The sequence below is a fragment of the Gossypium hirsutum genome, chromosome D08, assembly GCF_007990345.1.
Source record: "Gossypium hirsutum isolate 1008001.06 chromosome D08, Gossypium_hirsutum_v2.1, whole genome shotgun sequence".
Classification (NCBI taxonomy): domain Eukaryota; kingdom Viridiplantae; phylum Streptophyta; class Magnoliopsida; order Malvales; family Malvaceae; genus Gossypium; species Gossypium hirsutum.
In genome coordinates this window covers 7,652,799-7,679,104 of record NC_053444.1, presented here as the reverse complement: position 1 = coordinate 7,679,104, position 26,306 = coordinate 7,652,799, and the positions used below count along the sequence as shown (strand labels likewise).

The window sequence follows — 26,306 nt, the reverse complement described above, 5'->3', positions numbered from 1 at the left end:
TGGTAGATTCGACACCTATCACCATCAGTAAAACTAATTTGACAATAAAATTACTTCAAAATTATGAATAATTATAGTTGTAATTTGACAATAAATTAAGTTAGGAAATGTTAACAACTTTTTGTATAAATTTATAGATTCACAATTTATCAAATATAAACTATTTGTGAAAATTTATCGTCGATAATGTTGTTTATCCTATAAAAAAAAAAGTTTTACATCATAAATGTTGACGTATGAAATTGATTTATATTTCCGTATCAAAATAACTAAGATTTGATTACCTTAACAACACCGTGAACAATGGATCTATCTTTTATTAGAAAAAATAAATGCAAAACTAAACCAATACGTTTAAGTTAATGTTGAGGCTTCCATGAATTCCAACATCCACTGTGCGGTGACCAGCCAAAGCTCATAGTTATATTACCAGCAGCATTGGGATACTTGGTCACAGCCGCCTTGAACCTCTTCCAATCGCGGAGGACGGCTGTTAGATCCCTAACCTTTGCATTTATGTGGCGGCAACAATTCGCATGGACCGTGGTTACGTAGCTGACGTCTCGACTGTCTTCACAAAAGCCACTGAAATGCCTCGTCTCTAGGAACCTTACTCGGAGATGCAACTGGGTGACGATCCCTTGTCGAAGTAGGTCTATCAACACATCTTGCTCTTTTTTCCACGTAGAATTGTTGAGTGAATACCATTTTTCGAACAAAGAGATGGTCCTATTATTTGATCTAATATGGTAGAAGCCTGTGTTGATCAAATTATGCTCGGGTCGTGGATCACCGTAAAATTTATCCACGCTTATTTGAATATCCTCGGTTCCATTTAAGCTTAGCTTCGCAAATGGATTTCGTAGCCACATTACATCTGTGTCCTAATAGAATCAGCAAAATTTATTAACTGAAAGCTATATATATTTGATCAAAATGGTAATTTACCATCATATTATAACATATTAATATTTTATTAATTTATAAAATATTAATAAATTAAGCAGATTTTTAATTTAGTGGAAGAAACCCTCGGCTTTAAAAAAAACAGAAAGATAAAATTAAGTTTAATCTTTTATAAAATAATCCAATGTGGTTACTTAAGACCGTATATATATTTATATAAGCTTTGGTACGTTAATAAATCGCACTTATATTTATATAACCTATTTAATTTTATTTTTTTGTAATTAAAATATTTAAAAATAAAAAGTAAACCTCGTCATACAAATGTTAGGCTTATTCATAAAGGTAAACTCGTGTAGTGATGTTGAAGTGGGTCAACCAGTAAAGAGATTTCCGCCTAAACTTTTGTGGCAAGAACAGTTACGGACCGTTGAGGAAACCATTTTTTCTTTTCCAGAATTTAATGAAGGAAAGCATATACATACCGTGAAAATGAAACTGTAGCCGCGCCTCAACACATCCAAAAGGAACAGAGTTCTTCTCCACATCATCTTTACAAAATCCCGGGACATGTAAACCTTCTCCTCCCCGAAATCCACACCCTCCGTCACCAACCTGTAACAGTGCAACCGCTTGAACATGCACCGATCGTAAGCCGTCTGATCCACCGTAACCAGAAGCAAGTGCTCCAGCAATGCCCTCGTATCTTCCCCCACCCAAAAGCTCTCCAAGAAAAGGTCCAGCATTGTGGTCTCCGCATTAACGCTTTGCTCAACGTAAGCCCTATTTACAACCGCGATTATGACGGTCTTGTTCGGCATCGAAGCTTCCTCCAACGCCAAATCAAGCTCATCTTTCACAAGGAACTCTACGCCAGTCTTCAAAAAAAAAAAAAGAACCAAGAACTGATATTATAGTCTGCACACACACGCATATAAATATACATGAGAAGAAGTTTATATAAAAATATACTTACATAATTTTTGGGTGAACCATTGGGTTCATGGAAGGGAAGTAAAGGGTTTGAAGGAGACCATACACATAAGTAGAGAAGGCCAGTAAGAAGGAGAAAAACTATGGCAGAAGTTCCTGGACATAAGTCCTTTGGGTGTTCCATTGAACGATGGTTCTAAGAGAGAGAAAGAGAGAGGGGAGTTATAATGAAATGAAAGGAGGTGAGGTAGGTTAAATTCATAATATAGGTAGCATTGTCACACGAAATAGCTGAGGATGGCAGTTTAATTGGTTTTGGGGTATAACTTGTATATGAATATAATCTACTATTCTCTGTTATGTTTATGTGAATTAAACTTGGTTTTTGGCGTGGGTTTGGTGTGCTAACCGCATGATGTTGCCGTGCTGTGGTAAACGAATAGGAAGAGTAGTTTTACTTTTTCTTTTCTTTTCAATTTTACTGTGAATATTACATTTAATTTTTAATTTATTAATTTATTGCATATAAATTGTTTAACTGATAATTTAATTAATTTCTTGCTGCAAATAATTAAATTGTTGATTTAACGATAAGATTTAAAAATATTATTTCATTGAATTTTCGAGACTCTAATTCTGATCAACAAAAGTATGTCTCTCTCTTTTTAAAACTAAAGATGAAATTAATAAGGTATAAATGAAAGTTGGCACCAAGTTATAGCAATTACCCTACTTAATTAACTATTTCTTTACAACTTTTATTTGCTGCCATGTTTTCTCTCTCCATAAGCATGTCAAAAGATTAGGGTTAGGGTATTAAAAGAACACACACAACGAAACCAGAAGGGAAGCCCATATTTTCATCATCGAATTCTTGCAGCATAAACTTAAAAGAAAGCTTTATATATAGTGTTTTAGAGTAGCCTTTGAAAGGATCTCTTAACTAGGTTTGGAAAAGGAGAAGAAGAAAAGAAAAAAGAGAGGGTAATATCGACAATACAAATGCTTTTCTCTCGTCTTCTTGCTCTAATTACAGTGTATTTTCATTCTATGAATTTGGTACTAAAAGGAATAGTGGGGAAAGTAGTGGGAGTTTGTATGGGAAGTGTTAGAATTTTATGACTTCCTTTTCATAGATTTGGTGGTGGAATTTGGAAGTAGTTGATGTAGAGATGGGTCATTGCCTGTTAGTGTTGGTGGGTTAAAGACCTTGAGAGTTCTTAATTTAGGGTTTCATAGCATTAGTGGAGAGATACCAACCAAGTTTGAAACAAAGGGTGATGTTGGATTTGGGTGGTCATCTCGTGAATTTTTGTTTCTTAAAAGAGCTAAAGGACGCCTTTCACTTCTCCAATAGGCGAAGCCCATGACTTTTATGATTAAATGATTATGTTTTATTTTAAAATGTAATCATAAAAATAATTAATACTTAGTCCTAATGGTCAAAGGTGTTCATCACTTCAGGTGTGACTTGAGTTTGAGTCACGTTTGTTGTTTGGATTTTGCCCTGTTACTGTAATTCACCAAAAAACATTAAAATATTATATTATTGAATGTACTAGTACAAATAACGAATAGAAAGTAATGGCTTGGCTCGTGGATAAACGACCAATCCCCGGTAGTAGAGAAGATTCCATTGGAACTATTATTTACATCAGGCTGCTTTTTTATAGGTATAAAATTTAATGATTCTTAAGATAATTTGTTGTGGTCATTTGAGTTGTTAATTTGTTAACAGTAATACTAAAATCGAAAGCAAAATTAATGAGATGAAGCTCTAACCAAAAGTAAAATTTTAGTTTGATTCCTGAGTTTAATCATTGATACAGAGATAATTTCAATGTTCTTTAATGAATTAGTTATAGTTGTTAAAAATGAAAAAAAGCCAATAAGGCATTACAAACCATATGAGTTTTCTTTCACATTTATTATGGAATTAAGTAAATATAATTTGATTTCAATGTAATTGTACTTTGTACTAATTATTGGTAAAATTAAGATTTGATCCCTTTAAAAATTGTATATAATTTAATATAATAGTATAATTTTAACTTAACTCCTTAAACATCTATAATTCAATTATCACATCAAAAATTTTCTAAACCCTGCTTCATGTATCATATCAATTTTGTTAAAATAGATTTAAAAGGAAGAATTCAATCAATAAATGGATCTATTGAGTTGAAAAGAATAATAATTTATATTATCAATTTCGTTGGTAATAGCGAATTATATTTATAACTTTAAAAATAATGCATTCTTTGTATATAAATTAAGGTGTGATGATTAATTTACTCCCCAGTGTTTACTTATTTTGCCACTTTGGCCCTCATACTTTTTTTTAGATTATTTTGGCCCTTAACCTTCAAACTTTAGTCAAATTGTTTTCTTTTAGACGAAAAATTGAGTAAAATATTAAAATTTTAACTGCACTGACATGGCTACTTGTGACACTCCACATATAATTCATAAAAATTTAAATAAAATAATAATATTTTAAAATTGAATAAATTTTAAAAATGTTCATAAAATTTTAGAAAAATTATCCATGATAAAGTATACATAGATTGCCATGTAAGTTATCTCGTTAATGTCATTAAAATTTAATATTTCGATCAATTTTTTATCTAAAAGAAAATAATTTATCTAAAATTTAAAGGGAATGTGATAAATAAAAGTGCTAAAATGAGAGGAAAAGAAAAGTAAACACAAGGACTTTATACCATAAATTTATAACAGTGAATGATGTCATCTGTCAATAACTTTTAATGAGGTGAAAGAGCAAAATTTATTATGAATGTATAATTTTATATATTTTTAAAATGGAAAGGATTATATGAAATAAAAATGTCATATCATTTGTATCTCTTATTAATTATTTAATGTTATTTCTGTATTTTTTTATTCAATTGACACATCATTTTGATACCTGGACCCTAGATCTTATACCTTGAAACCCTGTACCTTAGACCATAGACCCTAGACCTTGGACACTAGACCCTAGACCAAGGTTGAAGGTTTGGGGGGCTAGAGTTTAGGGTCTAAAGTCTAAGATTCAGGGTCTAAGTTCAAGTTTAAGGTTTAAGGTAGGGTTCATGGTCCAAGGTTTAAGGTTTAAGTTCAAGGTCCATTATCCAAGGTCTAGTGTTTAGGGTTTCGGGTTTAGGATTTATGGTCTAAGGTCTATGATTTAGGGTTCAAGATCTACGGTTCAAGGTTTAGGGTTTATTATCCAAGGTTCAAGGTCTAGATTTAAAAAATTATCAAAATGATGTGTCAATTATATGGAAAAAGATGTTAAAATAACATTAAATCATTGGTAAGAGATAAAGAATGATGTGGCGTCTCTTTTTCATACAATCTTTTTCGATATTTAAAAATATTCAAGCTGATAAATGTCTAAATATGAAATTTATTTTTATTTTCGTATCAAAATAACTAAGATTTGATTACATGGAACCACACAAAAACTGTTTATTTAAGATTCTAAAAACAATCAACCGCTAATTTCTTATGCCTTGACAACACATTGAAACTGGATGTATCAAATCCAATTGATTTTTTTTATTAGAAAAAATAAATCAATAAAAACTATATGTTTTAAGTTAATGTTTGAGGTTTCCATGAATTCAAGCATCCATCGTGTCGTGACCACCCAAAACTCCTAGTTATATTACGAGCAGCCTTGGGATACTTAGTCAGAGCCGCCTTGAACCTCTTCCAATCACGGAGGACGGCCGTCAAATCCCTAACCTTTGCATTTATGTGGCGGCAACAATTGGCATGGACCGTCGTTACAGCACCAACATCTTTACTGTCTTCACAAAAGCCACTGAAATGTCTCGTCTCCAAGAACCTTACTCGAAGATCCAATTCGGTGACGACCCCATGTCTTAGTAGGTCTAACAACACGTCTTGCTCTTTTTTCCTGGTGGAATTGTCCTTGAGTGAATACCATTTGTCGAACAAAGAGATGGTCTTGTTGTTCGATCTGATGTAATAGAAGCCGGTGTTGATCAAATTATGCTCGGGTCGTCGGCTGCCAAAGTATTTATCAACACTAATCTGGAGATCATCGGTTTCATTCAGGCTTAACTTTGTCAACGGATTCCTTAGCCACACTACATCTGTGTCCTGAGAAAATTTTATTAACATTTAACTTTCTACAAATAGCATATAACCTGATTTTGATGTCACTTTCAACTTTCACTTCAAAGTTAAAGAAAAGAAAAAGCATATAACCAACTTGCTAGAAAGTAACTTAATCAAAAGTATAGGGGTGGTTCAACTAATATAATTACAGGGTTTAATTGATTGATTGGGATATAGGGTCACATTTTTCATGGTTAGTGACCAACATACAACCATACCTTTATACCACCTAGCATATAGTTGATAAATAAAAATATTTATAATGTTAATGATTGGATTAAAATTTTAAATAAAAAATAAAAAATTATATGAAGCAGAGAAAATCACTAAGGCTATATGTATATATATATAAGCTAGGGTAAACTACAAAAATAGTCACTTATGTTTGCCTCAGATTACATTTTAGTCACTTATATTTGAAATGTTAAGTTTTAGTCACTTGCGTTATCGTTTTGTCATGAAGTGGTCACTCTATCGTTAAGCTCCATTACCTCCCTAACGGTAATCTTACGTGGCAGTCTAAATAGGTTTTAAATGCCAACTTGGATGTCTTACATGGCAATCCAAATTTAATTTATTTAATTAAAAACATATTTTTATCCCAGTAACTAGACATCTAAGTTGACATTTAAAACCCATTTCAACTGTCACATAAGACTGCCGTTAGGTTGGTAACGGAGTTTAACGGTAGAGTGATCACTTCGTAACAAAACAATTACGTAAATGACTAAAACACAATATTTCAAATATAAATGACTAAAATGTAATATGAGACAAACAGAAATAAACTATTCCCTTTAAACTATTAAAATAGTGTCGGCAGTAGAAATATTAAAGCATGCATACATGATTGTTATTCGTTAAAATGTGCATTATTAATAAATTACAAATGATGACAGGTTAGTTAAATAAGACCTATTCAATAGATAAAATTCTGTAAAATAATTTATATTTTATTTTCAAAAGATGATTATTTCATCGTATCAATCCTATATTCCCTTTTCATGTGATTCAGGGAGTAGCTTGCCTAAACTTTGGGGCGCACCTATTGCTCAATGACCGTCCCCCACGTACCATCAGTGGCATTCAATCCTAGAATGCCACATGCTACCTTGACGTAGCTGTCTTTCACGTTGTATTGGACTTCATTTCATATTAGAAGTCAAAACCAAATTTTTAATATCTCCTTAATTAAACATTTCTCCCGATTGGACCACCTACACTACAACCCCATGGCCGTGGACATATATTCCCAGAATTCCATAAATTTCCAAGCAATGCATGTTGAAAATATGATCATAAGTGTGAAAATAAATCCGAGTTTATTCCTATAAAACATAAAATTCTTGGTCTGGCGGCATATTAAGGATTGGATTATAACTTTCAAAGATTATAAGCTCTTTTTCTTTGTTATTAATTAGAATTTATATCTTCGCCTAATTTTCTATGACTACTTTAATTTTTAAACACTTAATATTTATAATATAATTAATTAATTTAAATATTTTATTTTGATTAAAATACTTACGTGAAAATGAATTATTCAAGAAACTTAAATCATATTTTAAGCCTTAAGTTTTTATTTTATAATTCAATATATTTTATTTTATAATTGAAGAATTATTCAAGAAAATGAAAGAACTATTAGAGAAGGTCAAAGAAAGAAGCATACCGTGAAAATGAAACTGTAGCCACGCCTCAACACTTCCGTAAGGAAAAAAGTTCTTCTCCACATCATCTTGATAAAATCCCGGGACATGAATACCTTCTCCTCCCCGAAATCCACACCCTCCGTCACCAACCTGTAACAGTGCAATCGCTTGAACATGCACCGATCGTAAGCCGTCTTATCCACCGCAACCAGGAGCAGGTGGTCCAGCAATGGCCTCGTATCTTCCCCCAGCCAAAAGCTCTCCAAGAAAAGGTCCAGCATTGTGGTCTCCGCATTAACGCTTTGCTCGACGTAAGCCCTGTTGACGACCGCTATTATGACGGTCTTGTTCCGCATCGAAGCTTCCTCTAACGCCAAATCAAGCTCGTCTTTCACAGCGAACTCTACGGGAGTCTTTATAAAAAAAAATCTGATATTACAGTCTGCACACACGTATATATATATACATGAGAAGTTAATATAAATATATACTTACAAAATCTTTGGGAGAACCGCTGGGTTGAACGAAGGGGAGTAAAGGGTTTGAAGGAGACCATACACATATGTAGAGAAAGCCAGCAAAAAGGAGAAAAACAATGGCGGAAGTTCCAGGGGAAAACTTCTTTGGATGTTCCATTGAAGGAGAGAGAGGGGCGTGTTGGGGTTTGAAGTTGCTAAGAGGATGAAGTTAAAAGGCATTGGTTTATATTTGGTGTGTCAGGAGTACATGAGGTGAGGTCGGTCAAATGCATAATTTTGGTAGAATGGTCACACGAAGTGGCTGAGGGACAGACCAGCCGTTGACTTGGCATGGGTTTTAGATAAAAGTATAATGATTTTTTTTGCCTTTAGTTTTATAAAAAAAAATTATTTTAGTTTTTTATTTAATTTTTCATCTTTTTTAACTCTAACATATGTTTATTTGTTAAATTATTTCAAAATAGATGAAAAAGTTAATATTTGTTAATTTTATTGACATAGAATACACGTGAATTGCCACATGAATGTTACGTCAGCAATTAATTCTTTAAATTTAAAAAATTCAAAAAAAATTGTAAAATTATTTTAAAAAATTTAAAAATTGTTAAAAAATATTAAAAAATTTAATTTTTTTTTTATTTTTAAAAATTAATTAATTACATACATGGCATACACATGGTAATTCATGTGTATGACACATCAACAAAATTAACAAACGATAATTTTTCTATTCATTTTGAGGTGATTTAACAAACAATCCAAGTTTCAGAATTAAAAGTGGTGAAAAATTAAATAAATAGTTAAAATTACTTTTTTTTATAAAGTTAGAGGTCCAAAAAATTTCATTTTACTTATTATTATTATTATTTGTTCAAGGCATAGGTTTTACTTATAGGTTAATAACTTGTAAATGAATATATTCTACTGTTATACGTTACAAATACGATTCTTACACTTCGCATTGGGTTGATTATTTATTTGTATTAAATTATTGAGTAAAATTTTGAAAGTTAAAATATGCTTTAAGTCTCCATATGCTTTGTACATTTGAAATTAGTCCATAATTTTATTTTCATGAATTTAATCTTTCTACTTTTTTAAATTTTAAAATTCATGTCCAAGTGTTATTACTATTAAAATTCTTCTATTAATTTTACTTGAGTGACATTTTGAAATTAAATATATATATTCACTTGGTAATCATGCAATAATAAAAATAATGTTGAAAATACTGATTAGGATTTCTTTTCTTATAAATACTCGTTCGAACTCATCATTAGAAAATATTTTTTGGTCTAGTGTTCTTAAGAAAAATTGACGTCGACATTTTATTGAAATAAGTAAAAATATTAATTAATTAGACTAACTAATGGTATTATAAAGTAGAGGAACCAAAATATATAAATAATTAAAACAAATATATTAAAGCTTAAGTTTTAGCATAGTATAGGAGTCAAAGTTGAAATTTGACCATTATCTTATAATGTTAATTAAAAAAACAAATTATTAGTTTTTGAGTCTTTTACGTCATTCAAATTATATATAATCATGTAATATTTTAACAAAAAATTAACAATATTAATTATTTGAACTAATTAATAATATTATAAAAAAATATAGAGGCAAAATTACATTAGAAATTAAATTAATTTATGATAAATCCCTTCAAAAATAATGAGATAATAAATTAATATATGATTTTGCAAAACCACATATTCTGTCACCTGGCCATTAAAATTAATGTTGAGAATGACTTATCATTCAACCAATTAATGAAAATTTTAAGAGAAGAAAACCCAAGTTTTGTTTGAGGGTCATAATCATAAAAAAGATTAGTAATGAGAGACAAACAAAATAAAATAAAGAGCAAAGAAGAAGCAAAAATCTAGGATTGGGTGGCAGGTGTTGACAAACCTTACCACATAAGATGCCCTCACTTATAATGCAATTATGAAGGGTCTCTCATGCTGTATTTAAATAGGAGTGGTTTTAATATATTATGGATTTTAAATTTTGTATTGGTGGCTAAGGACATGATTTTATTTTAATTTAATCACATTATTATTGCTTAATCAAAAACTGACCCACACCTTCTCATTCTCCCCAATAAATAAATTTATAAATGTTTCTCTCATTTATATTACTTTAGACAGGCTGAATTGGAATGTGGTAATGTGTTATTAGTGGATGTTTTGTGGAATGGACTTGTAGCAATAAGTAGTATTGCCGAAATTAAGTTGATACATGAATAGTGCTCCAAGGATTGGCAAATTAAATTTCATCACATTTCACGGGATAGTAACAAAGTTGCAGATCGGTTAACTAAGATGGACGAAGACAAAATTAATTGTTTGGTCACACTTGAAGATCCACCCCTGTCTATGCGAGATCTGTTGGAGAAGGATATCTACGATTCGAGCATGGATGAGAGTTGAAGCTGTTAAGCTCGTTCATTTAGACATGTTCTAATTTATTCTTGTATCAATATATATATATTATTTTCTTAAAGTGTATTATTTCTACTTATAACTTAAAAAGAAAAAAGAGTAATTCCATGGGAGCTATGGCTCTTTTATGGCAGAAGGCAGTAAAAGACACCAAAGATTTGGAGAGATGGCAGCATGCATTACCTTAATTTCGGATCAAAACTTCATTAATTTAACATCAAGTTTTAAATCATTTCTAACTTTTCAATTTCATCCCAACTTTGCTTCATTAATTAGAGATAACAAAACTCAAACCGTTTGATAGATTCTATACCAATTTACTCTGAATGGATAGCAAATGTTTTCTTTTGAAAAGTGGATGCGAGCGAGCTCTTTTAAATAGTTAGTATGAAATTACTTACTTCACCTTAACCCACTTCATTATATAAAATTCTGATTTTATCTTTATATATAAACAACTGAAAGGGCAAAAATGTAATAACATAATATAGAAAAATCCATATACTTTATGTTTAAATATTTTTGTGAAGAATTATGTTTTAATATTTACTTGACTTTAAAAAGATTGAAAATATGAAAAATAAGTAACAATATTCAAATTGAAGCGGAGCAAGGTGGGACAGGGATGGATGTATCCAACATTTATAGAGATGATAATGGTTTTCAATATTATACATCCACAGTGAAGAAGGACAGATAGTGGAGCATACTGTACCAACTATATTTATAATGAATTTGGTAATATTTGCTCCTCCGCGTTCCATTGTCATCCTTGTTATTAACTATTTTTTTAAGAGAAGATTGGCTAACAACATGATTTCTTTAGAAAATATATGCTGTATGTTGAGGCAACTAATTTTACATTAAAACTATTCAAAGAATAAGCTATTTATACTATTATAAAAATTTTAATTGATTTAGTACTATCAATTAATTGCACACAAGCACAATTAAAAAAACTGAAATTTTAATTTATTAAAAAATAATTATTGTTGTTATAAAAATATTTTTATATACTTACCCACCATAAATAGACTATCATGTGATTCGAATGTATGATAGTGGATTTTTAGGGTGAACAATCAATATAGTTACAAAAAGTTAGGTTCACTTTCATAATCGATAAATATATAATATTTGATATACTAACAATTTTTTTTATTTTACTGACAACCTTAAAAAATTATTATGTATTTTTTTTAATATTTTACTATACTCCTATAGGACGCTTGTCAACCCCCTGACTTTACTTGTGAAGTCTAAAAACTCCATTGGCACTGCACCAAATATTTTCTCATTAAAAAATATCACATCCTTTTAAAATTTTACCATTTATTTAAGGATTAATATTTAATACATTGACAATATATTTTTTTTATTTCACGAATAACCTTTAAAATATGTCATGTCTCTTTCTTTTTAATATTTTACTATACTCATTTAGGACACTTGTCAATCTTCTAATCTTTCTTGTGAAGTTTAAACACTGCACTATGGTGTACCAAATATTTTCCTTTTATTTAAATAAGAAATATATTTTTAAAATTTTTAAAATACTTTTTCATATATATATATATACACTCTCTTTCAGGTGTACCATAGGATATAATGTAATTTAGGCAAAAGATTACTGTGGAAGCCCAATATATACTGCTCTTGAACGATTACTTAACATGGCCCAAGTTGAGGTAAAAAAATACCAATTAGAGCCCATGCCATATGTCTTCAACTATAACCAAAAATGGAAAGCAAAAAAAAAAAAAAAAAAACAGGATGACAATGCCCTCAAATCATTCCAATAAGCAGCAATTTACAGAACCCAAAACATCCGTTGAGTTCTTGAAGGTGATAAATAAATGGGGTTATAATCGACGGAATCAACACAAAAGAAAAATGTAACAAGCCAGAACAAGACAAGCATATGGAGAGAATTGTAAGAGGAGAACCATCATCGTCAACTTGACACTGTTGTCCCAAAAGGGTGTTTATTTTAAAGAACACGGCATACACTTGGTCTTTTCTTTTGCTTCTTTTGCTTTGGAGGCTGGACAACCACCTTGATTGCACCATCAAATACAGCTTTCACATTCTGCAATTTTCAAACACTAATGAATGCTATTATCCACTAATTTCTCCAATATCCTGTTTGTTTAATTAGTGTTGAGATTTCACTTGGGAAGGACCAAACCAAAAAAAAAAAGACAGAATCCGGTTGGTGTATGTAACAGCCACTTTAGGTTAACAGATGCAAGATGAAACCTGTTGTGTCTTGGAGCTGCATTCTATGTAAGCCAGTGCTCCTACTTGTTTCTTTAGTTCAAGACCCTGCCCAAAAATGATAAAAAAAATTGAAACATCTAATACTACAATATAATACAACAAATTTGACATCTGTGGTTACCTGTTCTGTAGAAATAGTTGATGCCCCTGGATAGTCCAAGTGGAACTGTCTATCTTCTCTTAAATCTGCATCCCCATTTAAATTTATTAATATAACAAAGCCATGCTTGTCTAAACATGGCATGTTCATATGCTGCACTTTATGTTCACATTTTGAATGCTTATGAACCATGCACCTAGGACTATCTTATAATGATAACTTGTTTAGAAAGGGAAAAGAATGATTGTAAGTGTAAGAAGTGGAGAAAAAAGAACCAAGGACATGCTCAATTATTGAGAGCATCTTGAATCTTGATTGATAAGCAAAGGCATGGTTCTTGAAACATTCATTTAATTTGCACAAAGAATACATGAAGAAGAACAAAAAAAAAAAAAAAGGCATTTTCATCACCTAGTTTTGTTCCCACAAGAACAATGGGCACTGCTGGGGCATAATGTTTCAGCTCTGGAAGCCACTTCACCAGCACAAGGACCATAATGAAAAAAGAACAAAACATGTAAAGGAATCAGAAAAGTTGTAATAGTATACAGTATATTAGCATAAGCCATAAGCACAAGAGAGAAACTTACTTTTTTTGTTACATTCTCATAGCTAGGCCTACTAATGAGGGAGAAAGCAAGAATAAACACATCAGCTCCTCTGTAACTTAGAGGCCTCAACCTGTTATAGTCTTCCTGACCTGAACAACTCTTACTATCAGCATTATGGAAAAATCTGTTTCGTTTTATAATCGAATCGATGGACGTTAACTCAAGAAACTAGTATTCATTTTATGATATATGCAAAAGAACTTGAATAAGATCAATGTATATGGAAGAATAAAGCAGATGAGCATAATACCAGCAGTATCCCAGAGACCCAAATTCACAGTCTGCCCATCAACCATAACATTGGCACTAAAGTTATCAAAAACAGTAGGAACATAATCCTGTAAATACCCAGAAAGCAACTCAAAATTTAAAAAATAAAATGAAAGATGAAATGTAAGAAGATAGTAGAGAAAGAAGAAGAAAAGTTGATACAGTTGGAAAAGTGTTGGTAGTGTAAGAGATAAGGAGACAAGTCTTCCCAACAGCTCCATCTCCTACTGTAACACATTTTATGAATCTTGTTTGAGCTGTAGATGTGGCTGCTGCTGTTGTTGCACTTGCAGTACTCATTGTATGCTAATACCCCTCTGTTTGAACTCTCCTCAAACCTGAGAAGTTTCTGAGTTAAAACCCAAACATTTTTATGAACTTGGTGAGGAAACAAACTTAAATGGAGGGATTCATCATTTAATTTGAGCTGTCAGAGAGCCAAAAGGAGAAAGAAAAAGGAATACTTACTCCCTTTGTGAATTTTATTTTAATAGCAAGCCCTTAAGTAGCATGTGAACAACCGGCTCCATTGAAATGATTGAGGACTTTGCTCTATTGAATTTTGACTTTTGGCTCCACTTTTTACTCCTTTTATGAGCACTTAATCAAGGTTGTGAATTTGTTGAGTCAATAAAGATGGACATGTTACTCTGGTTTGAATACTCCCAGTTTTTTCTTTTTCCGTCAACCGTGTAGGAAGGTTGACGAGACGACTGCTTTTCAATGCATGACATAACCAAGACTTTAATGTTTCCATGATATTGAACATTGTGCAAAAGATAAAACAAAGTTTTATATTTCTCAGAGAATTAGTGGCCGGAGATAAGGAGATAGTGACATTTGAACTAAGGAAAATTAATGTCACCCCATCATTTTGGTGACACCTCCTGTGTTTTTGTCACCATCTTGGAATGGAATGGATCTAGGTTTTACTAGATGAACGTTGGACTTCAAAGTTAGATTAAGTTTTTCAGTCTTGTAAAAGTAAGATTAGGTAATGGCAATCCGATTAATCATCCTAATATCTATGAAAAAAAGCATAATTTGGTATGCGATATGCAAGCCTCGACTTAGTAAAGAGAGATTTATTACTAAACACAACATCGATAACTATTAACAATTTTATTAAAAGGTATTGAAATTTATTTTGCATCAATGATTGAACTCATAAGTTAAATTTGAGATTTTATTTTGATTAGATTCTTAGCATGACAAATTTAATTTTTAATTTCAAAACTTATCATTTTTTTTACTTTTTTTTATTAAACACGTAACATTGTTATCAATACAAGAGGATTCAACTTTTCTTGCTTCTATATATTTTAGTAAGAATTTATTTTTGTTGAATTCCAACCCACCAATTAATCCATATTTGTTAAATAAAGGATAAACATGTTTGACCGCAATCGAATCCACATCATCTTGTATTGACAAGAATATCAATATTAATACCTATCAAACTAAGACTATAAACTTGATCTATTCTCTTATTGGAAGGAAGGAAAAGAAAAAATTATAAAATGAGTTGCGGAAAGTATAGATTAGTGACAAGAGATACGAAGAAACTAAATTTCGTCCATTGCCATGGAAAAATGGTAAAGCTAAAATTATTAAATTTGTAATTCGTTAAATATTTTTAATATATTTCAAATAAGAGAGACGTTCGAACCAGCATTGGAAATGGTAACAATCACTTTTCCTAAAAGCCATTAATATAAGGTGAAAGTGGAGCAAAGGCAGCTTCATTAGAAAGAAACAGAATCATTGCTCACAAGTCGAGCAAGACCAGCAGGTGGAAACAAAACCCAATCAAAAGGGCATGCTAAAGTTCGAGTCATCTTTGCAACCCCTGATTTAGAGATAAAACTGAAAACATAATTAACAGAGGCTAATAAAGATTTTATATCAGCTTCAATAGCCTTTGATCCCCAACAGTTGTCGAGATCCGCTTCAAGTGAGGTCATAAGTTCTTTGTTATCCGATTCCAAAGCAACATTTGACCATTGTCGGTGAACGGCCAAAACAGCTCCCGAACGCACCGCCAACGCTTCAGCAACCCGAACAGAGGACACTTGAACACAAGCATTCAGGCCTTGGATGATTTTCCCAAAACTGTCTCTAGCAACTGTTGCAATTCCCGCTGTTTGGTTTGAGGGGTTCCAAGATGCGTCACAGTTGATTTTAACTGAATTTGGAGCAGGGGCTGACCCTCGTTGGTTAAATTCCATAGCTTCCCTCATGGCTTTCATCCAAATGGAGACAGGATCTTCATTTTTGTTTTCGAAGATAAATCGATTCCTAGAATTCCAAAGATTCCAACAAATGTAAGCAAGAAGTCCCACTTGATCTTTGGCTTCAACAGAATCAAGCCATAGACTGGTATCATTCCACCAATTGAACATCCCCTTGAAACCTTCCCTCTTACGACAATAGCTAAAGGTAAAGATCTTCCGAACGGCTTCAACAAAGGGGCAAAAAAATAATATGTGTTTGATGGGTGTTCAATCCACCAAAAATAACATTCCTACCCCTGAACATATATAAATAACAGTATAGAGAGTAGGATTTATCCTACACGGATTGGGATATCTAAAATTATTGTTCGATTTAACAAGGTCGCGCGGTCAAGCAACTATCGTGCTCACGATAGGTGACGATCTGTGCAAAAATAAAAAGGGAAATTTAAATATCATAAAACTAAAAATAATAGAGATAATTGAAATTGAAATAATAGTAAAAATAAATTGAAAACGAAATTAAATTGAATAAACCAATATGATGAAATTCTAGTTTCGGGCTCGATTTTTGCTTCAACTTCTAACCAATCCTTGATAGCAAGTCTTCTTCTTCAACCAATAAGTCAGTTATAGTGATTGAGGACACCTCAAACCATCAACCCTTCTGTGTGTAAATTATAATTATTCAGCTCTTTGATAGTCTTGCGAACTAGAAGGATCCAACTCGAACCAACAACCTCAACCACTCAGGTCATTAAATCCGATTGCTATTTTCCTTGACGGATCCAACCAACTACATAATTGGACACAACAATGTGTTCTTCAATAGATCGAATACAACAACCAATCATAAAAGAGAGAGGTAGTGTTGGACCAAATTGAATGAAAAATTTTTGAATTAAGCGAGTTAACGAGTCTTATTTTAGAGAGGATGTAAAGATAATATTGATTAACAAAAGTTCTCAATAAATCTTAAGAGAAAAGATACTACAAATAGTAGTGAAGAGATAAATTATGCGAGTAAAGTGTAACAAGAAAGAAAATTCGAATAAAGAAATCAAGAATGTATCAAGTCTAAGAAATTGGTTGTAATTAAAGAAATGTGATGTACTAATAATGATAAATTAACATAAATAGTGTCTTTGCTAAAAGACAATGAAGTTCATGGTCGAGAAAAACGAAGGAAATTTCGAGGATAAAATTTATTTTAAGGGGGAGAAATGTAATACCCCTAAAATCAATATATTATAAAAGTAGTATTAAATTGATAGTGTATAATTGATTTTTTTTTCCAGTAAAGTGAGAAAAACATGTAAAGATGATAAAAGAAAGGTTGAGTGATACCAAGGAAAAATTTGAAATAAGAAGTATGTTGTGAAATATTAATTTGAGTTAGAGACTAAATTGTAATATGAAAAGTTCTATGGCTCAAGTGTAAATATTGAAAATGTGAGGGGGTTAAAGTGTAGATATAAAAAAAGTTGAAGGGTCAATAGTGCAAATATCTTAAGGGTGGAAGAGTTTAGAAAATAAGGAAAATGGATGGATAAGGACTAAATTGAATAAATAGAGAATTTGAGGGACTAAATCATAATTTTACAAAATTAAGTGATTATTAAGGATGAAATTTTTAAGGATTATAAAGGGTAAAATGGTCAATTAGCATGAGAAAGAATTCTAGAGTGTAATGATGACATGTGAGATATTTTAAATTAAATAATTAGATAAATGTTATAATATTAATATTTTAATTAGATTTTTGTTAATATTTTATTATGAAAATGATTGGTATAAAAAGAGAGGAAAGATGAAAAGAAATCATCATCTTTTCACGTTCAACGTGAGAGAGAGCTAGGGAAGAGAAAGTTGTGTTTTTTTACAATTTAGTCCTTTACCATGAAAACCCACATTTTCACCAAAAATTCATGAAAATTTCCTTAGACACCAAAGAGAAAAGATGAAGTTGAGATTTTAGAGAATATGTTCATCAATTAAGGGAAAGAAAGAGGTGAAGATGAGGAAGGAAAGGAAATGAAGAAGAAAGGAAGAAATTCTTGACAAAGGGGGATAAGTTTTATACTAACCCTACTTGTATTTCAATAGATTGAGTTAAATATGTTGTGAATGAGATGTATGAAATATGTATTTTTAATCTAACTAGAAATAGAAAGTATTTGATAAAGTATAGAGATTTAAAACACTAAATTGGTAAGTAAGAGAAATTGTGATTTGTATTGTGAAAAGTACTCAAATTAAAAAATGAATATGTAATCTACACATAAACATAAGTGATTAAATTGAATATTAATCAAACGTATGGTGATTATGTATGATTGAATAAAAGATAGTGAAAAGAACTATGAAAAAGAAAATATTTTCATTAAAATAATTTGGACAACAGTAACGGCTTAACTTTGATAATTCACAAAAAATCATAAAAAATTAGTTAGAGATTAAATTAAATATGGAATTAAATTTTATTGAGCATAGTTTCATATGAAAGAAATGGTGTAAGCAATGAAATTGTAGACCTTAGAAAATCATAAAAAAACTTGTACAAAAATTATTAAGGGATGAAATTTATATGTTTAAATTACTAATGAGTCTATTTTCAAGAGAATCTAAAGTAAACATTATCTGAACCCCGTATTAAGAGATAATTACATTTTAGTAAAGAAAGGTCAAAGTTGTCAAGTAATAGAATAGGGGAAATTTTGAAGAATTTGCTGTATTGATTTGCTAAAGTAGAAATTCTAAAAAATTTATGGTAAAAATATATTTGAGCCTAGTTTCAAAAACATCAAGCGGATCTTAATTTCAAATTCTGTAATTCAAGATATAAATGATCTAGTAACTATGACACAAGTGGACAATTTTGATATGAACACATAAGTAAATAATGGAATTATAGTTAATGTTACGTATATGCATGTCATACTAAAAGCTAAAGATTCTAATATATATACATAAAGGGTGTGGAATGGAGAGGAGGAGGAAAAAATAGTAGATGAATTTGAAATGTTATGAAATGGTTATAAGTGATGGACTGATAAATACTTGTGAGAATGTTTAAACGAATTGATAAAATAATAAGTGAGTAATTGTTAATTGATCTGATTTTAGAATCTTGGCTAAAAGTTTATGAATAATTAAATTAATTGACACAATTTAGAAATAAATATGAAGTATACATAAAGTGGGTAAATTACTTTAGAAAGTGCAAGTCCTCCAATGGACTTATTTGTAAAACTTTAATAATTGTGTTAATTTTATAAACTTTATTATATTTGATTGAATATCATGTTTTAATGAGTTCCTTCAACCCATAAATAGTTCTGTCATAAATTCAATTATTTATAAAATGAGTAAAATGGTATGCAATAATCAAATAATATGATAAATCGATTTGAAATATTTGTAGTTGTTTCAACAACGAATGTGACATCCCGGTACCTTGACCTGACGATTGAGTTAGGTATGGGGTGTTAAATTTAGTGGTATCAGAACTCGGGTTTACTAATCCCATGATCATGAGTGAGTCTAGAAAAACAAGATATATAAGAATATATAATATAAAATATAAAATAATGAAATGTGAATCTGAAATTTGAAAAGATAGTGAAAAAAGCTTTAAATTGTTCCTGACTAGATAATAATCTTAGTATGATTCACGAAAATAGGTATGAAATATAAATATATGAGAAAGAATAGAGGTTGAACTTGAGAAAATAATGAAGAAAATAATGTTATAACTAGATATGGCATGAGATGATGAAGAGATGATTAAATTGAGAAATGTGGAAAACTTGATAAGTGAGATTAAGTGTTGTGAACTGAAGTGTGGAAGAAATATATTAATTGTTAGGAAAAGAAGTAGTGAAATGATAGTGAAATTTTAAGTATAAGAGATTGAATGACGACAAGGACTAAATAGAAAAATTGTGAAATTTGAAATGTTTTTAAATTGATCTCAGAGGAGGATGTGTTAAATATCTTAACTCAATTTAGTTAATTGGTGAACTTATAAATGCAGACTATTTGGGTGGCTAATAATAATAAAATAATATGAATGTTCAACGGATAGTATGGACGGAAATGAGATGCAAACCACGTTATCTTCATCGATTGCGATATAATGGCCAAAAAGCAAGCCTATTATGCGGACAAGACTAGATCGCGTGGTCATGATGCTCGGATTAAGTACAAGGATTTTGCGAACAACCTTCTGCATTCATTTGGAGGATAATCATTTGGCGGACAGGCTTTGGGCGGACATATTCTAGCGAACCTCCTTGGCGTGCTTCGTTTAAAACTATAAATCACCTGAAACTAAGGATATTTGTTATAAAACTTAATTAGTCTCACTTATGTTATAACATCTATTATATGTGTGTGATCTAAATAAAATTTTATTGACATTAAAAAGAAATTTATTCGATGATTGTGTATGTGAATGTCTCTATTTTACTAAAGCATTTCGTAACTCGGGTTCGACGACCAGACTGGGCGAGGGATGTAACAACAATCGTGTCAAGTTACCCGTTCATGCTAAAAATTTAATGACACATCAAATTGCTTGGCTAAGCTGAAAATATATATGTCAAATTACTCGTCCGGGCTAAACCTTTTAAAGGACATTAGACTAATCGTCTGAGCTAAACCTCTGTCACATTTACCTTTGAGTCCGCAAAAAATGCTAGATCTTGGTAATCAATATGTATCAGTGTGCACAAGACCTTTGTTGTGATCAGGTCTATGAGAAGAACTGAGAACAAAAGAAGAGAAAGTAGACCTAATAACCCAACTTATTCCTTCGATAGAAACTCTGAAACAAATAAAATCCACCAAACCCAGCAAAAGGAAGGAGAACCAAATACCAGAAACCGAAAACAACACAATAAACCTAAATTGTTGTAATCAGATCTATGAGAAGAACTAAGAATAGAATAAAAGAAAGCAAACCTAATAACTCAGTTTAGTCATTCGATAGAAACTCTGAAACAGACGAAATCCACCAAACCCAACCAAAGGAAGGAGAACCAAATACTAGAAATCGAAAATTGAGAGGATTTGAAGTGGTAGAAAACCAACTACCAACAAGACCCATGGAGAAAATTGACAAACAAAGGCGAGATGCGGCTGCATTGAGACAGTTCTTCTTACTCAAACAAAATATAATCACTAACATCTTTAAAGAAACAAAAGCAACCAAGGAATCTCAACAGGAAACCAAAGGCTTAAATGAGATCCGGAGACAAAATGGAGAAAAATTGGCGAATGACAACAAATTGCAATGACTTCGGGAAGGTTCTACTCACGAGGAGAGAATGACAATTGACCTAATTTTTCGAAATGTAACAAAGAGCATATTCCAAAAAAAATGGATGATTCTATCGAACAAAACAAGTGGAAAGTATGTATGAGGTAAGTTTCATTCAATCCGAAAAAAAACCTTCATTCAAGACAATATATTGTTCAACCATGTCCACATTCACTGCATTTACCAAATACTGATAAATTAGTGTTTTCTTTTGTCTTTGTTTCCTTTTCTTCTTGTTTTTCTCATTTGCTTAATAAACTAGATTGATTTTGTTAATCCCAAATTATTGTCGAATTCCTTTTAATTCTAGTTTCGAATTTTGATACTTGTCATTTTTTTAACTTGTTTTTTATTAAACACATAAGATTGTTATTAATTCCTGTAAATTCAATTCTACTCACTACTATATACAAATTTTATATTTTTGAGTCAGAATTTATTTTTTTTTTAAATTCAAACCCACTAGTTAGTATGAATAACTTACTAGTATCAAAGGAAGTATAGGATAATGCCTATAGAATAAAAAAAATCTTTACAAAAGAAATATAAACAAGTTTCATCATTGAAACTTTATGCATAAAAGCCATGTTGCTAAAAAATATTCTTAGCCGGTGTATTTTCAATATGGGTATTGATAATGCACTTAAAAATTTCATATGCTAAAGCCTTCAATTATGCAATTGATTCTAGTTTTTATCAATTTTCTTTAATCATGAGGTGTGGTGTGATTGTTGCTCACATCATCCCTTAACCATAAAGTTGGATGTTTGATCCTTGCCCATGAGAATGGAGCATATTTAATGACCAACCGTTTACTTCTTTGGAGAGCACCCACAATAAGGGGATTAGTCATTGTTACCAGCGGTGGACTCCCTAGTTTCAACTCCTCTCCAGTATTGTTTGAATTGGACTGATCGGTCTGACTGGTTGGATCAAGAAACAGTTAAAGTATCAGTTCAAAGAGTGATAAAATATCAATTAACTTATGAAGTAGTACAAATCGATTGATTTGGATTTTTATTATTATTTAATTAAATTTTTATTTTTAGTAAATTATTTACTTTGAACTAGATACATCAATCAAATCGGATGAATCGAAGATCGATGATCTAATAGACTATCAATTTGATTCTTAAAATATAAGTTCTCTCTGCTCGAGAAGTTGTGTTCTCTTATGTACTTGAAGATGTTTGCATTAGGAATTGATGTATACTCTTTTAACTTGTTTAAAAGGCTTAGGGAAATGGTAAAATTATAAAATGATTTGTCCAAAGTAAAGATGAGTAATAAGTATAAGAAATAAGAAAGAAACTAAGGAATTTGTTAGTATTGCTTAAAAAAAGTACTTTTTGGTTTGAAAAATACTTTTAAAAAAAAATTTGTGTTAAACAAGTTGTTTTTTACTGAAACTTTTAGCTTTTGAAAATGAGTAGCTAAAATTTTTAGCTTTTTCTCTACCAAAAATACTTTTGGTGCTTAATTACTTTTTCACCTCTCCAACAACATGATACTTTTCTTTTTCTTTCTTGGTGCTTAATTACAAATGTATTAAAATCATTAATTAAAAAGAAAAAAAATATTTTTTTAAATAGTACAAATGTGTTAATATCTAATTACAAATATTTAATGGTTATACTTAATTATTTAAAATATAGTTTATATATTCTAATTAAATTTTATAAATAATTAATATTTATTGCTTAAAAATATTTAAAATTTATATTTCATATATTAAAATATCAACAACAAGTTATAATAAATTATTTTTTATTTTTTTATTAAAATATAATAATATTAATTTGAAAATTATTTACATATTACTTGATAATATCATGTCTAAAATAAACATTTTATTTTTCAAAATCACTTTTTAACAGCAATATTAAAAACCAAACTTCTTCTTTTAAGAGCAATACAACACTAGCCCTAAATATATTCCATTTCCATTGAAAAATGGTAAATTATTATATTGTAATTTGTTAAATAATGTTAAGATTTGTCAAATAAGCATTGGAAATGGTAATGAAAGCATGGCAAAAAGCCTTTAATATGAGGTGAAAAGGGATGACTGAATGGGACAAAACAAGTGAAAAGTATGTAGGAGGCAGGGGTCCATTCAATCCGACAAAAAAGCTTTTGCTCAAGACAATATACCGTTCAACGATGTACACATTCACTGCATTTACTAATTACTGATATATCTTGTTTTTTTCTCATTTGCTTAATAAAGCAGACCCTATCGCGATGAGCACAAAACTTTGCCTTGTTACGATCTCATTCAAATTTAGTTATCACACATCATTAAAAGGTAGCTTTCAATTCTCAGGAATACCGGAAATTATAGATCTCTGAATATTTTTCATTGATGGAAACTACACAATCTGATACCTCCCGCTTCCTCCCTTATCAACTGTGAGCCCCAATAAAAAACGATATTACAAAATTCCATTCACGGTTTTCTTTTTCCTTATCTTGTTTCTCGTTTTTTTTTTTCAAAGTTGATGATACCATTATCACCCTACTAAGAAAAAAATAAGCAAATATGTACTACGACACCGTAATAGTTCCCGTCCGAACAGTTTTGTTGGGTGTAGAGGTCTTGGAATCCGATTTCCTATGTGATCTACCAAATTTCAACTTCTTTTCTCTGGCTTCATCCATCTCCATCTGTTCTTGTCTACACTCTTTGCTGCAAAACGGTGTATTCCCTCTGCAATTTAAAAAATACCCATCAGGAAACAAAATTATTTCATACTCAAACACGATTCGAATTTTAAAATCAATACTAAAGAGCAAACCAACCTGTACATGAAAATATCGGAATTATGAAGCGATTTGCCGCAAACGGAGCAGGCATCCAGATAGTGAGCCCCGTACTGATCTGGGCACCCTGAGTGATAATAATAACCCGACATATTAACTGCTTGCTACTTGTTGAATTTCGTAAAGTATGGCCGGAGCTGAGGGCGGCGCTGGTAGCTGAAAAAGGGTGGAAGAGAATAAAAGAGTGAGTTTGATGGGCGTTAAAGCTTGGCAGCTATATATAAAGCAAACGGAGGTGATAGCTTGGATTCTGAGTTGGTGCACTCAGGTAGTACAGGGACTACAGTAAGACTATGTAGCCCAAACAAATGGGAGAGGTGTTAGATCAAAGCGGTTTGGTTTTATCTTTTTTACTTTCTGCCGAAGTTGTTTTTATAAATATACTAATAAAAGTGGGTGATTTTGTGTCACGGTCTGTTGATTATGCATAAGAATCAAATCAAATTAAAAATAATGGTGAAGAAGGGTGAATGGTTGGATGTGCGTGTGTCTCGTAAGCAACATTGTTTTTCAATTACTTAAATGTGGTTTACGTCACCCATCAATATTATTTTTAAGTATTTTAATCACCAAAAGATTCTCTTCTCTACATTATTTCATATATTTACGAGCGTGCATTTATTACGGTTCAATGAACTCAACTACAAAAAATTTGTCTACAAGCTAATGTTACACTCAAAAATCACTAGACGGTTTGGTCAAGGCGGGTATTCTAGATGGATTGTTTCTATTACAAAATAAGCGTTATGATAAAATATTGGAAATAAGTCAATAGGAATTTGAATATCCTTCCATTATCAAGATCATCTATTAGACAAGCACTCCTGACAAATCTCTCATTCATTGATAATATGATAAGCCGTTAAATTATAAATTGATCATCTATTAGAGGGTCGATTTTGAATTATAAATTTTTTAGAGATAAAAATATATTTTTATCATTATATTAATTTATAAATTTTTTAAAATTTTAATAAGACTTAAAAGACAATTTTATTTTTTATTAGGGTCAAAGTCACTGCTCGCCCGCCTTACATTCGGCCAATGCCCAATTAAAATTCGTTTGATGTATATATAAAAGGCATAACCAAAAGAAAAAAAATTATCCCATAACACAAGTTTACTTCAATAGCTCACCTACGGCAATCACCGAAGCAGCTCTTCCATAATCCGCCTACAAGGCCCTATATCATTTTCAGCCAACCTCGAGAACCTACTTCGATCGACACCATATTCGCATTCCAAGCCATTATACCCTCATTCTCCAACCATGGAAGATGTGAAATGCCTAAAAATACATGACTTTGTGTCACTATTCCATGTTCACTCGCTTGCTTCTTATTTTCTTTCATTCACAAGTTCATAGCCATTTTATGGTATTGCTACCATAGATGGACTTTGGGTTTTCAACAATCAGCTTGATGATTGGTCTCCATCTGAAAAGCAACCCATAAGAATTTAAACTTTTAATTTTTATAAAAAAATATGAACCCTTTTTTATTTTATTTACATAATTTTTAAAGAATAAGCACCAAATTCATAAAAACTATAAATGTTGATGGGTAACCAACTAATGGCAAAATTGGGTGGAAGGTAGATTTTTACTCTCAAAATTAAAATATAGTATTTAGATGTTAAATTTTAAAAGGTTATCAATCTATCTATATATATATGTTGAGGTAAATTTTTGAAGTGGTTGATGGAAATGATCATTTTCATCATAGTTGCGTGAAACATATAACTTGTCTTATTTGTTGGCATGTTTGATCAAAATATTTTGATGATTTGTTTATCTCTTTTTGAGGATTTTATGCAGCCAATCTTATGTTTATCACTAGAGAAGAGATTGAATAAAGCAAGATTACTTTTCAAGGATTCTTATGTTATTTACTTACCTTGTACACTGAGATATACAATCCAAGAAGATATAAGTTGACTTTATAATCTTGTGTATCCTTATATTAAATATAATTGATTTGATGAGATTTAAGCATACCAAGATAGATTAAAACTTATCTTGTGAAGCAAAAATTATCAATTGTGCTCAAAATATGGAAGGCTTGATCAACATTGATAGATGTTTTATTGTTGAGGCA

General features: G+C 30.9%; 5 protein-coding genes across 11 annotated transcripts; all 5 read right to left on the bottom strand.

Moving 5' to 3' along the window:
* Positions 1 to 229: 229 nt before the first annotated feature.
* On the bottom strand, positions 230 to 2,204 carry LOC107915986 (uncharacterized protein At1g28695). The gene is made up of 3 exons (XM_016845158.2): positions 1,883 to 2,204; positions 1,392 to 1,784; positions 230 to 884 (listed from the first exon to the last, which is right to left on the bottom strand). Exons 1-3 carry the CDS (start codon positions 2,021 to 2,023, stop codon positions 360 to 362), a joined length of 1,059 nt encoding a protein of 352 aa, XP_016700647.1. The 5' UTR covers positions 2,024 to 2,204; the 3' UTR covers positions 230 to 359.
* Positions 2,205 to 5,235: 3,031 nt separating this feature from the next.
* On the bottom strand, positions 5,236 to 8,333 carry LOC107915994 (uncharacterized protein At1g28695). Its single transcript, XM_016845167.2, has 3 exons — positions 8,139 to 8,333; positions 7,664 to 8,056; positions 5,236 to 5,973 (listed from the first exon to the last, which is right to left on the bottom strand). Exons 1-3 carry the CDS (start codon positions 8,277 to 8,279, stop codon positions 5,440 to 5,442), a joined length of 1,068 nt encoding a protein of 355 aa, XP_016700656.1. The 5' UTR covers positions 8,280 to 8,333; the 3' UTR covers positions 5,236 to 5,439.
* A 4,016-nt stretch (positions 8,334 to 12,349) lies between these two features.
* On the bottom strand, positions 12,350 to 14,553 carry LOC107916005 (rac-like GTP-binding protein ARAC4). 3 transcript variants are annotated; one of them, XM_016845188.2, is made up of 8 exons: positions 14,299 to 14,553; positions 13,993 to 14,179; positions 13,811 to 13,898; positions 13,540 to 13,649; positions 13,361 to 13,424; positions 12,971 to 13,035; positions 12,829 to 12,894; positions 12,350 to 12,658 (listed from the first exon to the last, which is right to left on the bottom strand). In XM_016845188.2, the coding sequence occupies exons 2-8, from the start codon at positions 14,128 to 14,130 to the stop codon at positions 12,560 to 12,562; spliced, it is 630 nt and encodes a 209-aa protein (XP_016700677.2). In that variant the 5' UTR covers positions 14,131 to 14,179; positions 14,299 to 14,553; the 3' UTR covers positions 12,350 to 12,559. The 3 variants fall into 3 exon arrangements, with proteins under 3 accessions (XP_016700677.2, XP_016700671.2, XP_016700665.2); XM_016845182.2 differs by having other exon boundaries at positions 13,993 to 14,168; XM_016845176.2 differs by having other exon boundaries at positions 13,993 to 14,307.
* A 1,003-nt stretch (positions 14,554 to 15,556) lies between these two features.
* Positions 15,557 to 21,442, bottom strand: LOC107916028 (uncharacterized). Of its 5 annotated transcripts, none has more exons than XM_016845208.2 (4): positions 21,030 to 21,442; positions 20,744 to 20,832; positions 20,176 to 20,396; positions 15,557 to 16,860 (listed from the first exon to the last, which is right to left on the bottom strand). In XM_016845208.2, exon 4 carries the CDS (start codon positions 16,230 to 16,232, stop codon positions 15,576 to 15,578), a length of 657 nt encoding a protein of 218 aa, XP_016700697.1. In that variant the 5' UTR covers positions 16,233 to 16,860; positions 20,176 to 20,396; positions 20,744 to 20,832; positions 21,030 to 21,442; the 3' UTR covers positions 15,557 to 15,575. The 5 variants fall into 5 exon arrangements, with proteins under 5 accessions (XP_016700697.1, XP_016700702.1, XP_016700688.1 ...); XM_016845213.2 differs by having other exon boundaries at positions 20,176 to 20,390; XM_016845199.2 differs by having other exon boundaries at positions 20,290 to 20,396; positions 20,744 to 21,442.
* Positions 21,443 to 23,716: 2,274 nt separating this feature from the next.
* LOC107916063 (FCS-Like Zinc finger 3) lies at positions 23,717 to 24,751 on the bottom strand. Its single transcript, XM_016845234.2, has 2 exons — positions 24,190 to 24,751; positions 23,717 to 24,097 (listed from the first exon to the last, which is right to left on the bottom strand). Exons 1-2 carry the CDS (start codon positions 24,300 to 24,302, stop codon positions 23,935 to 23,937), a joined length of 276 nt encoding a protein of 91 aa, XP_016700723.1. The 5' UTR covers positions 24,303 to 24,751; the 3' UTR covers positions 23,717 to 23,934.
* Between the last annotated feature and the right edge of the window lie 1,555 nt (positions 24,752 to 26,306).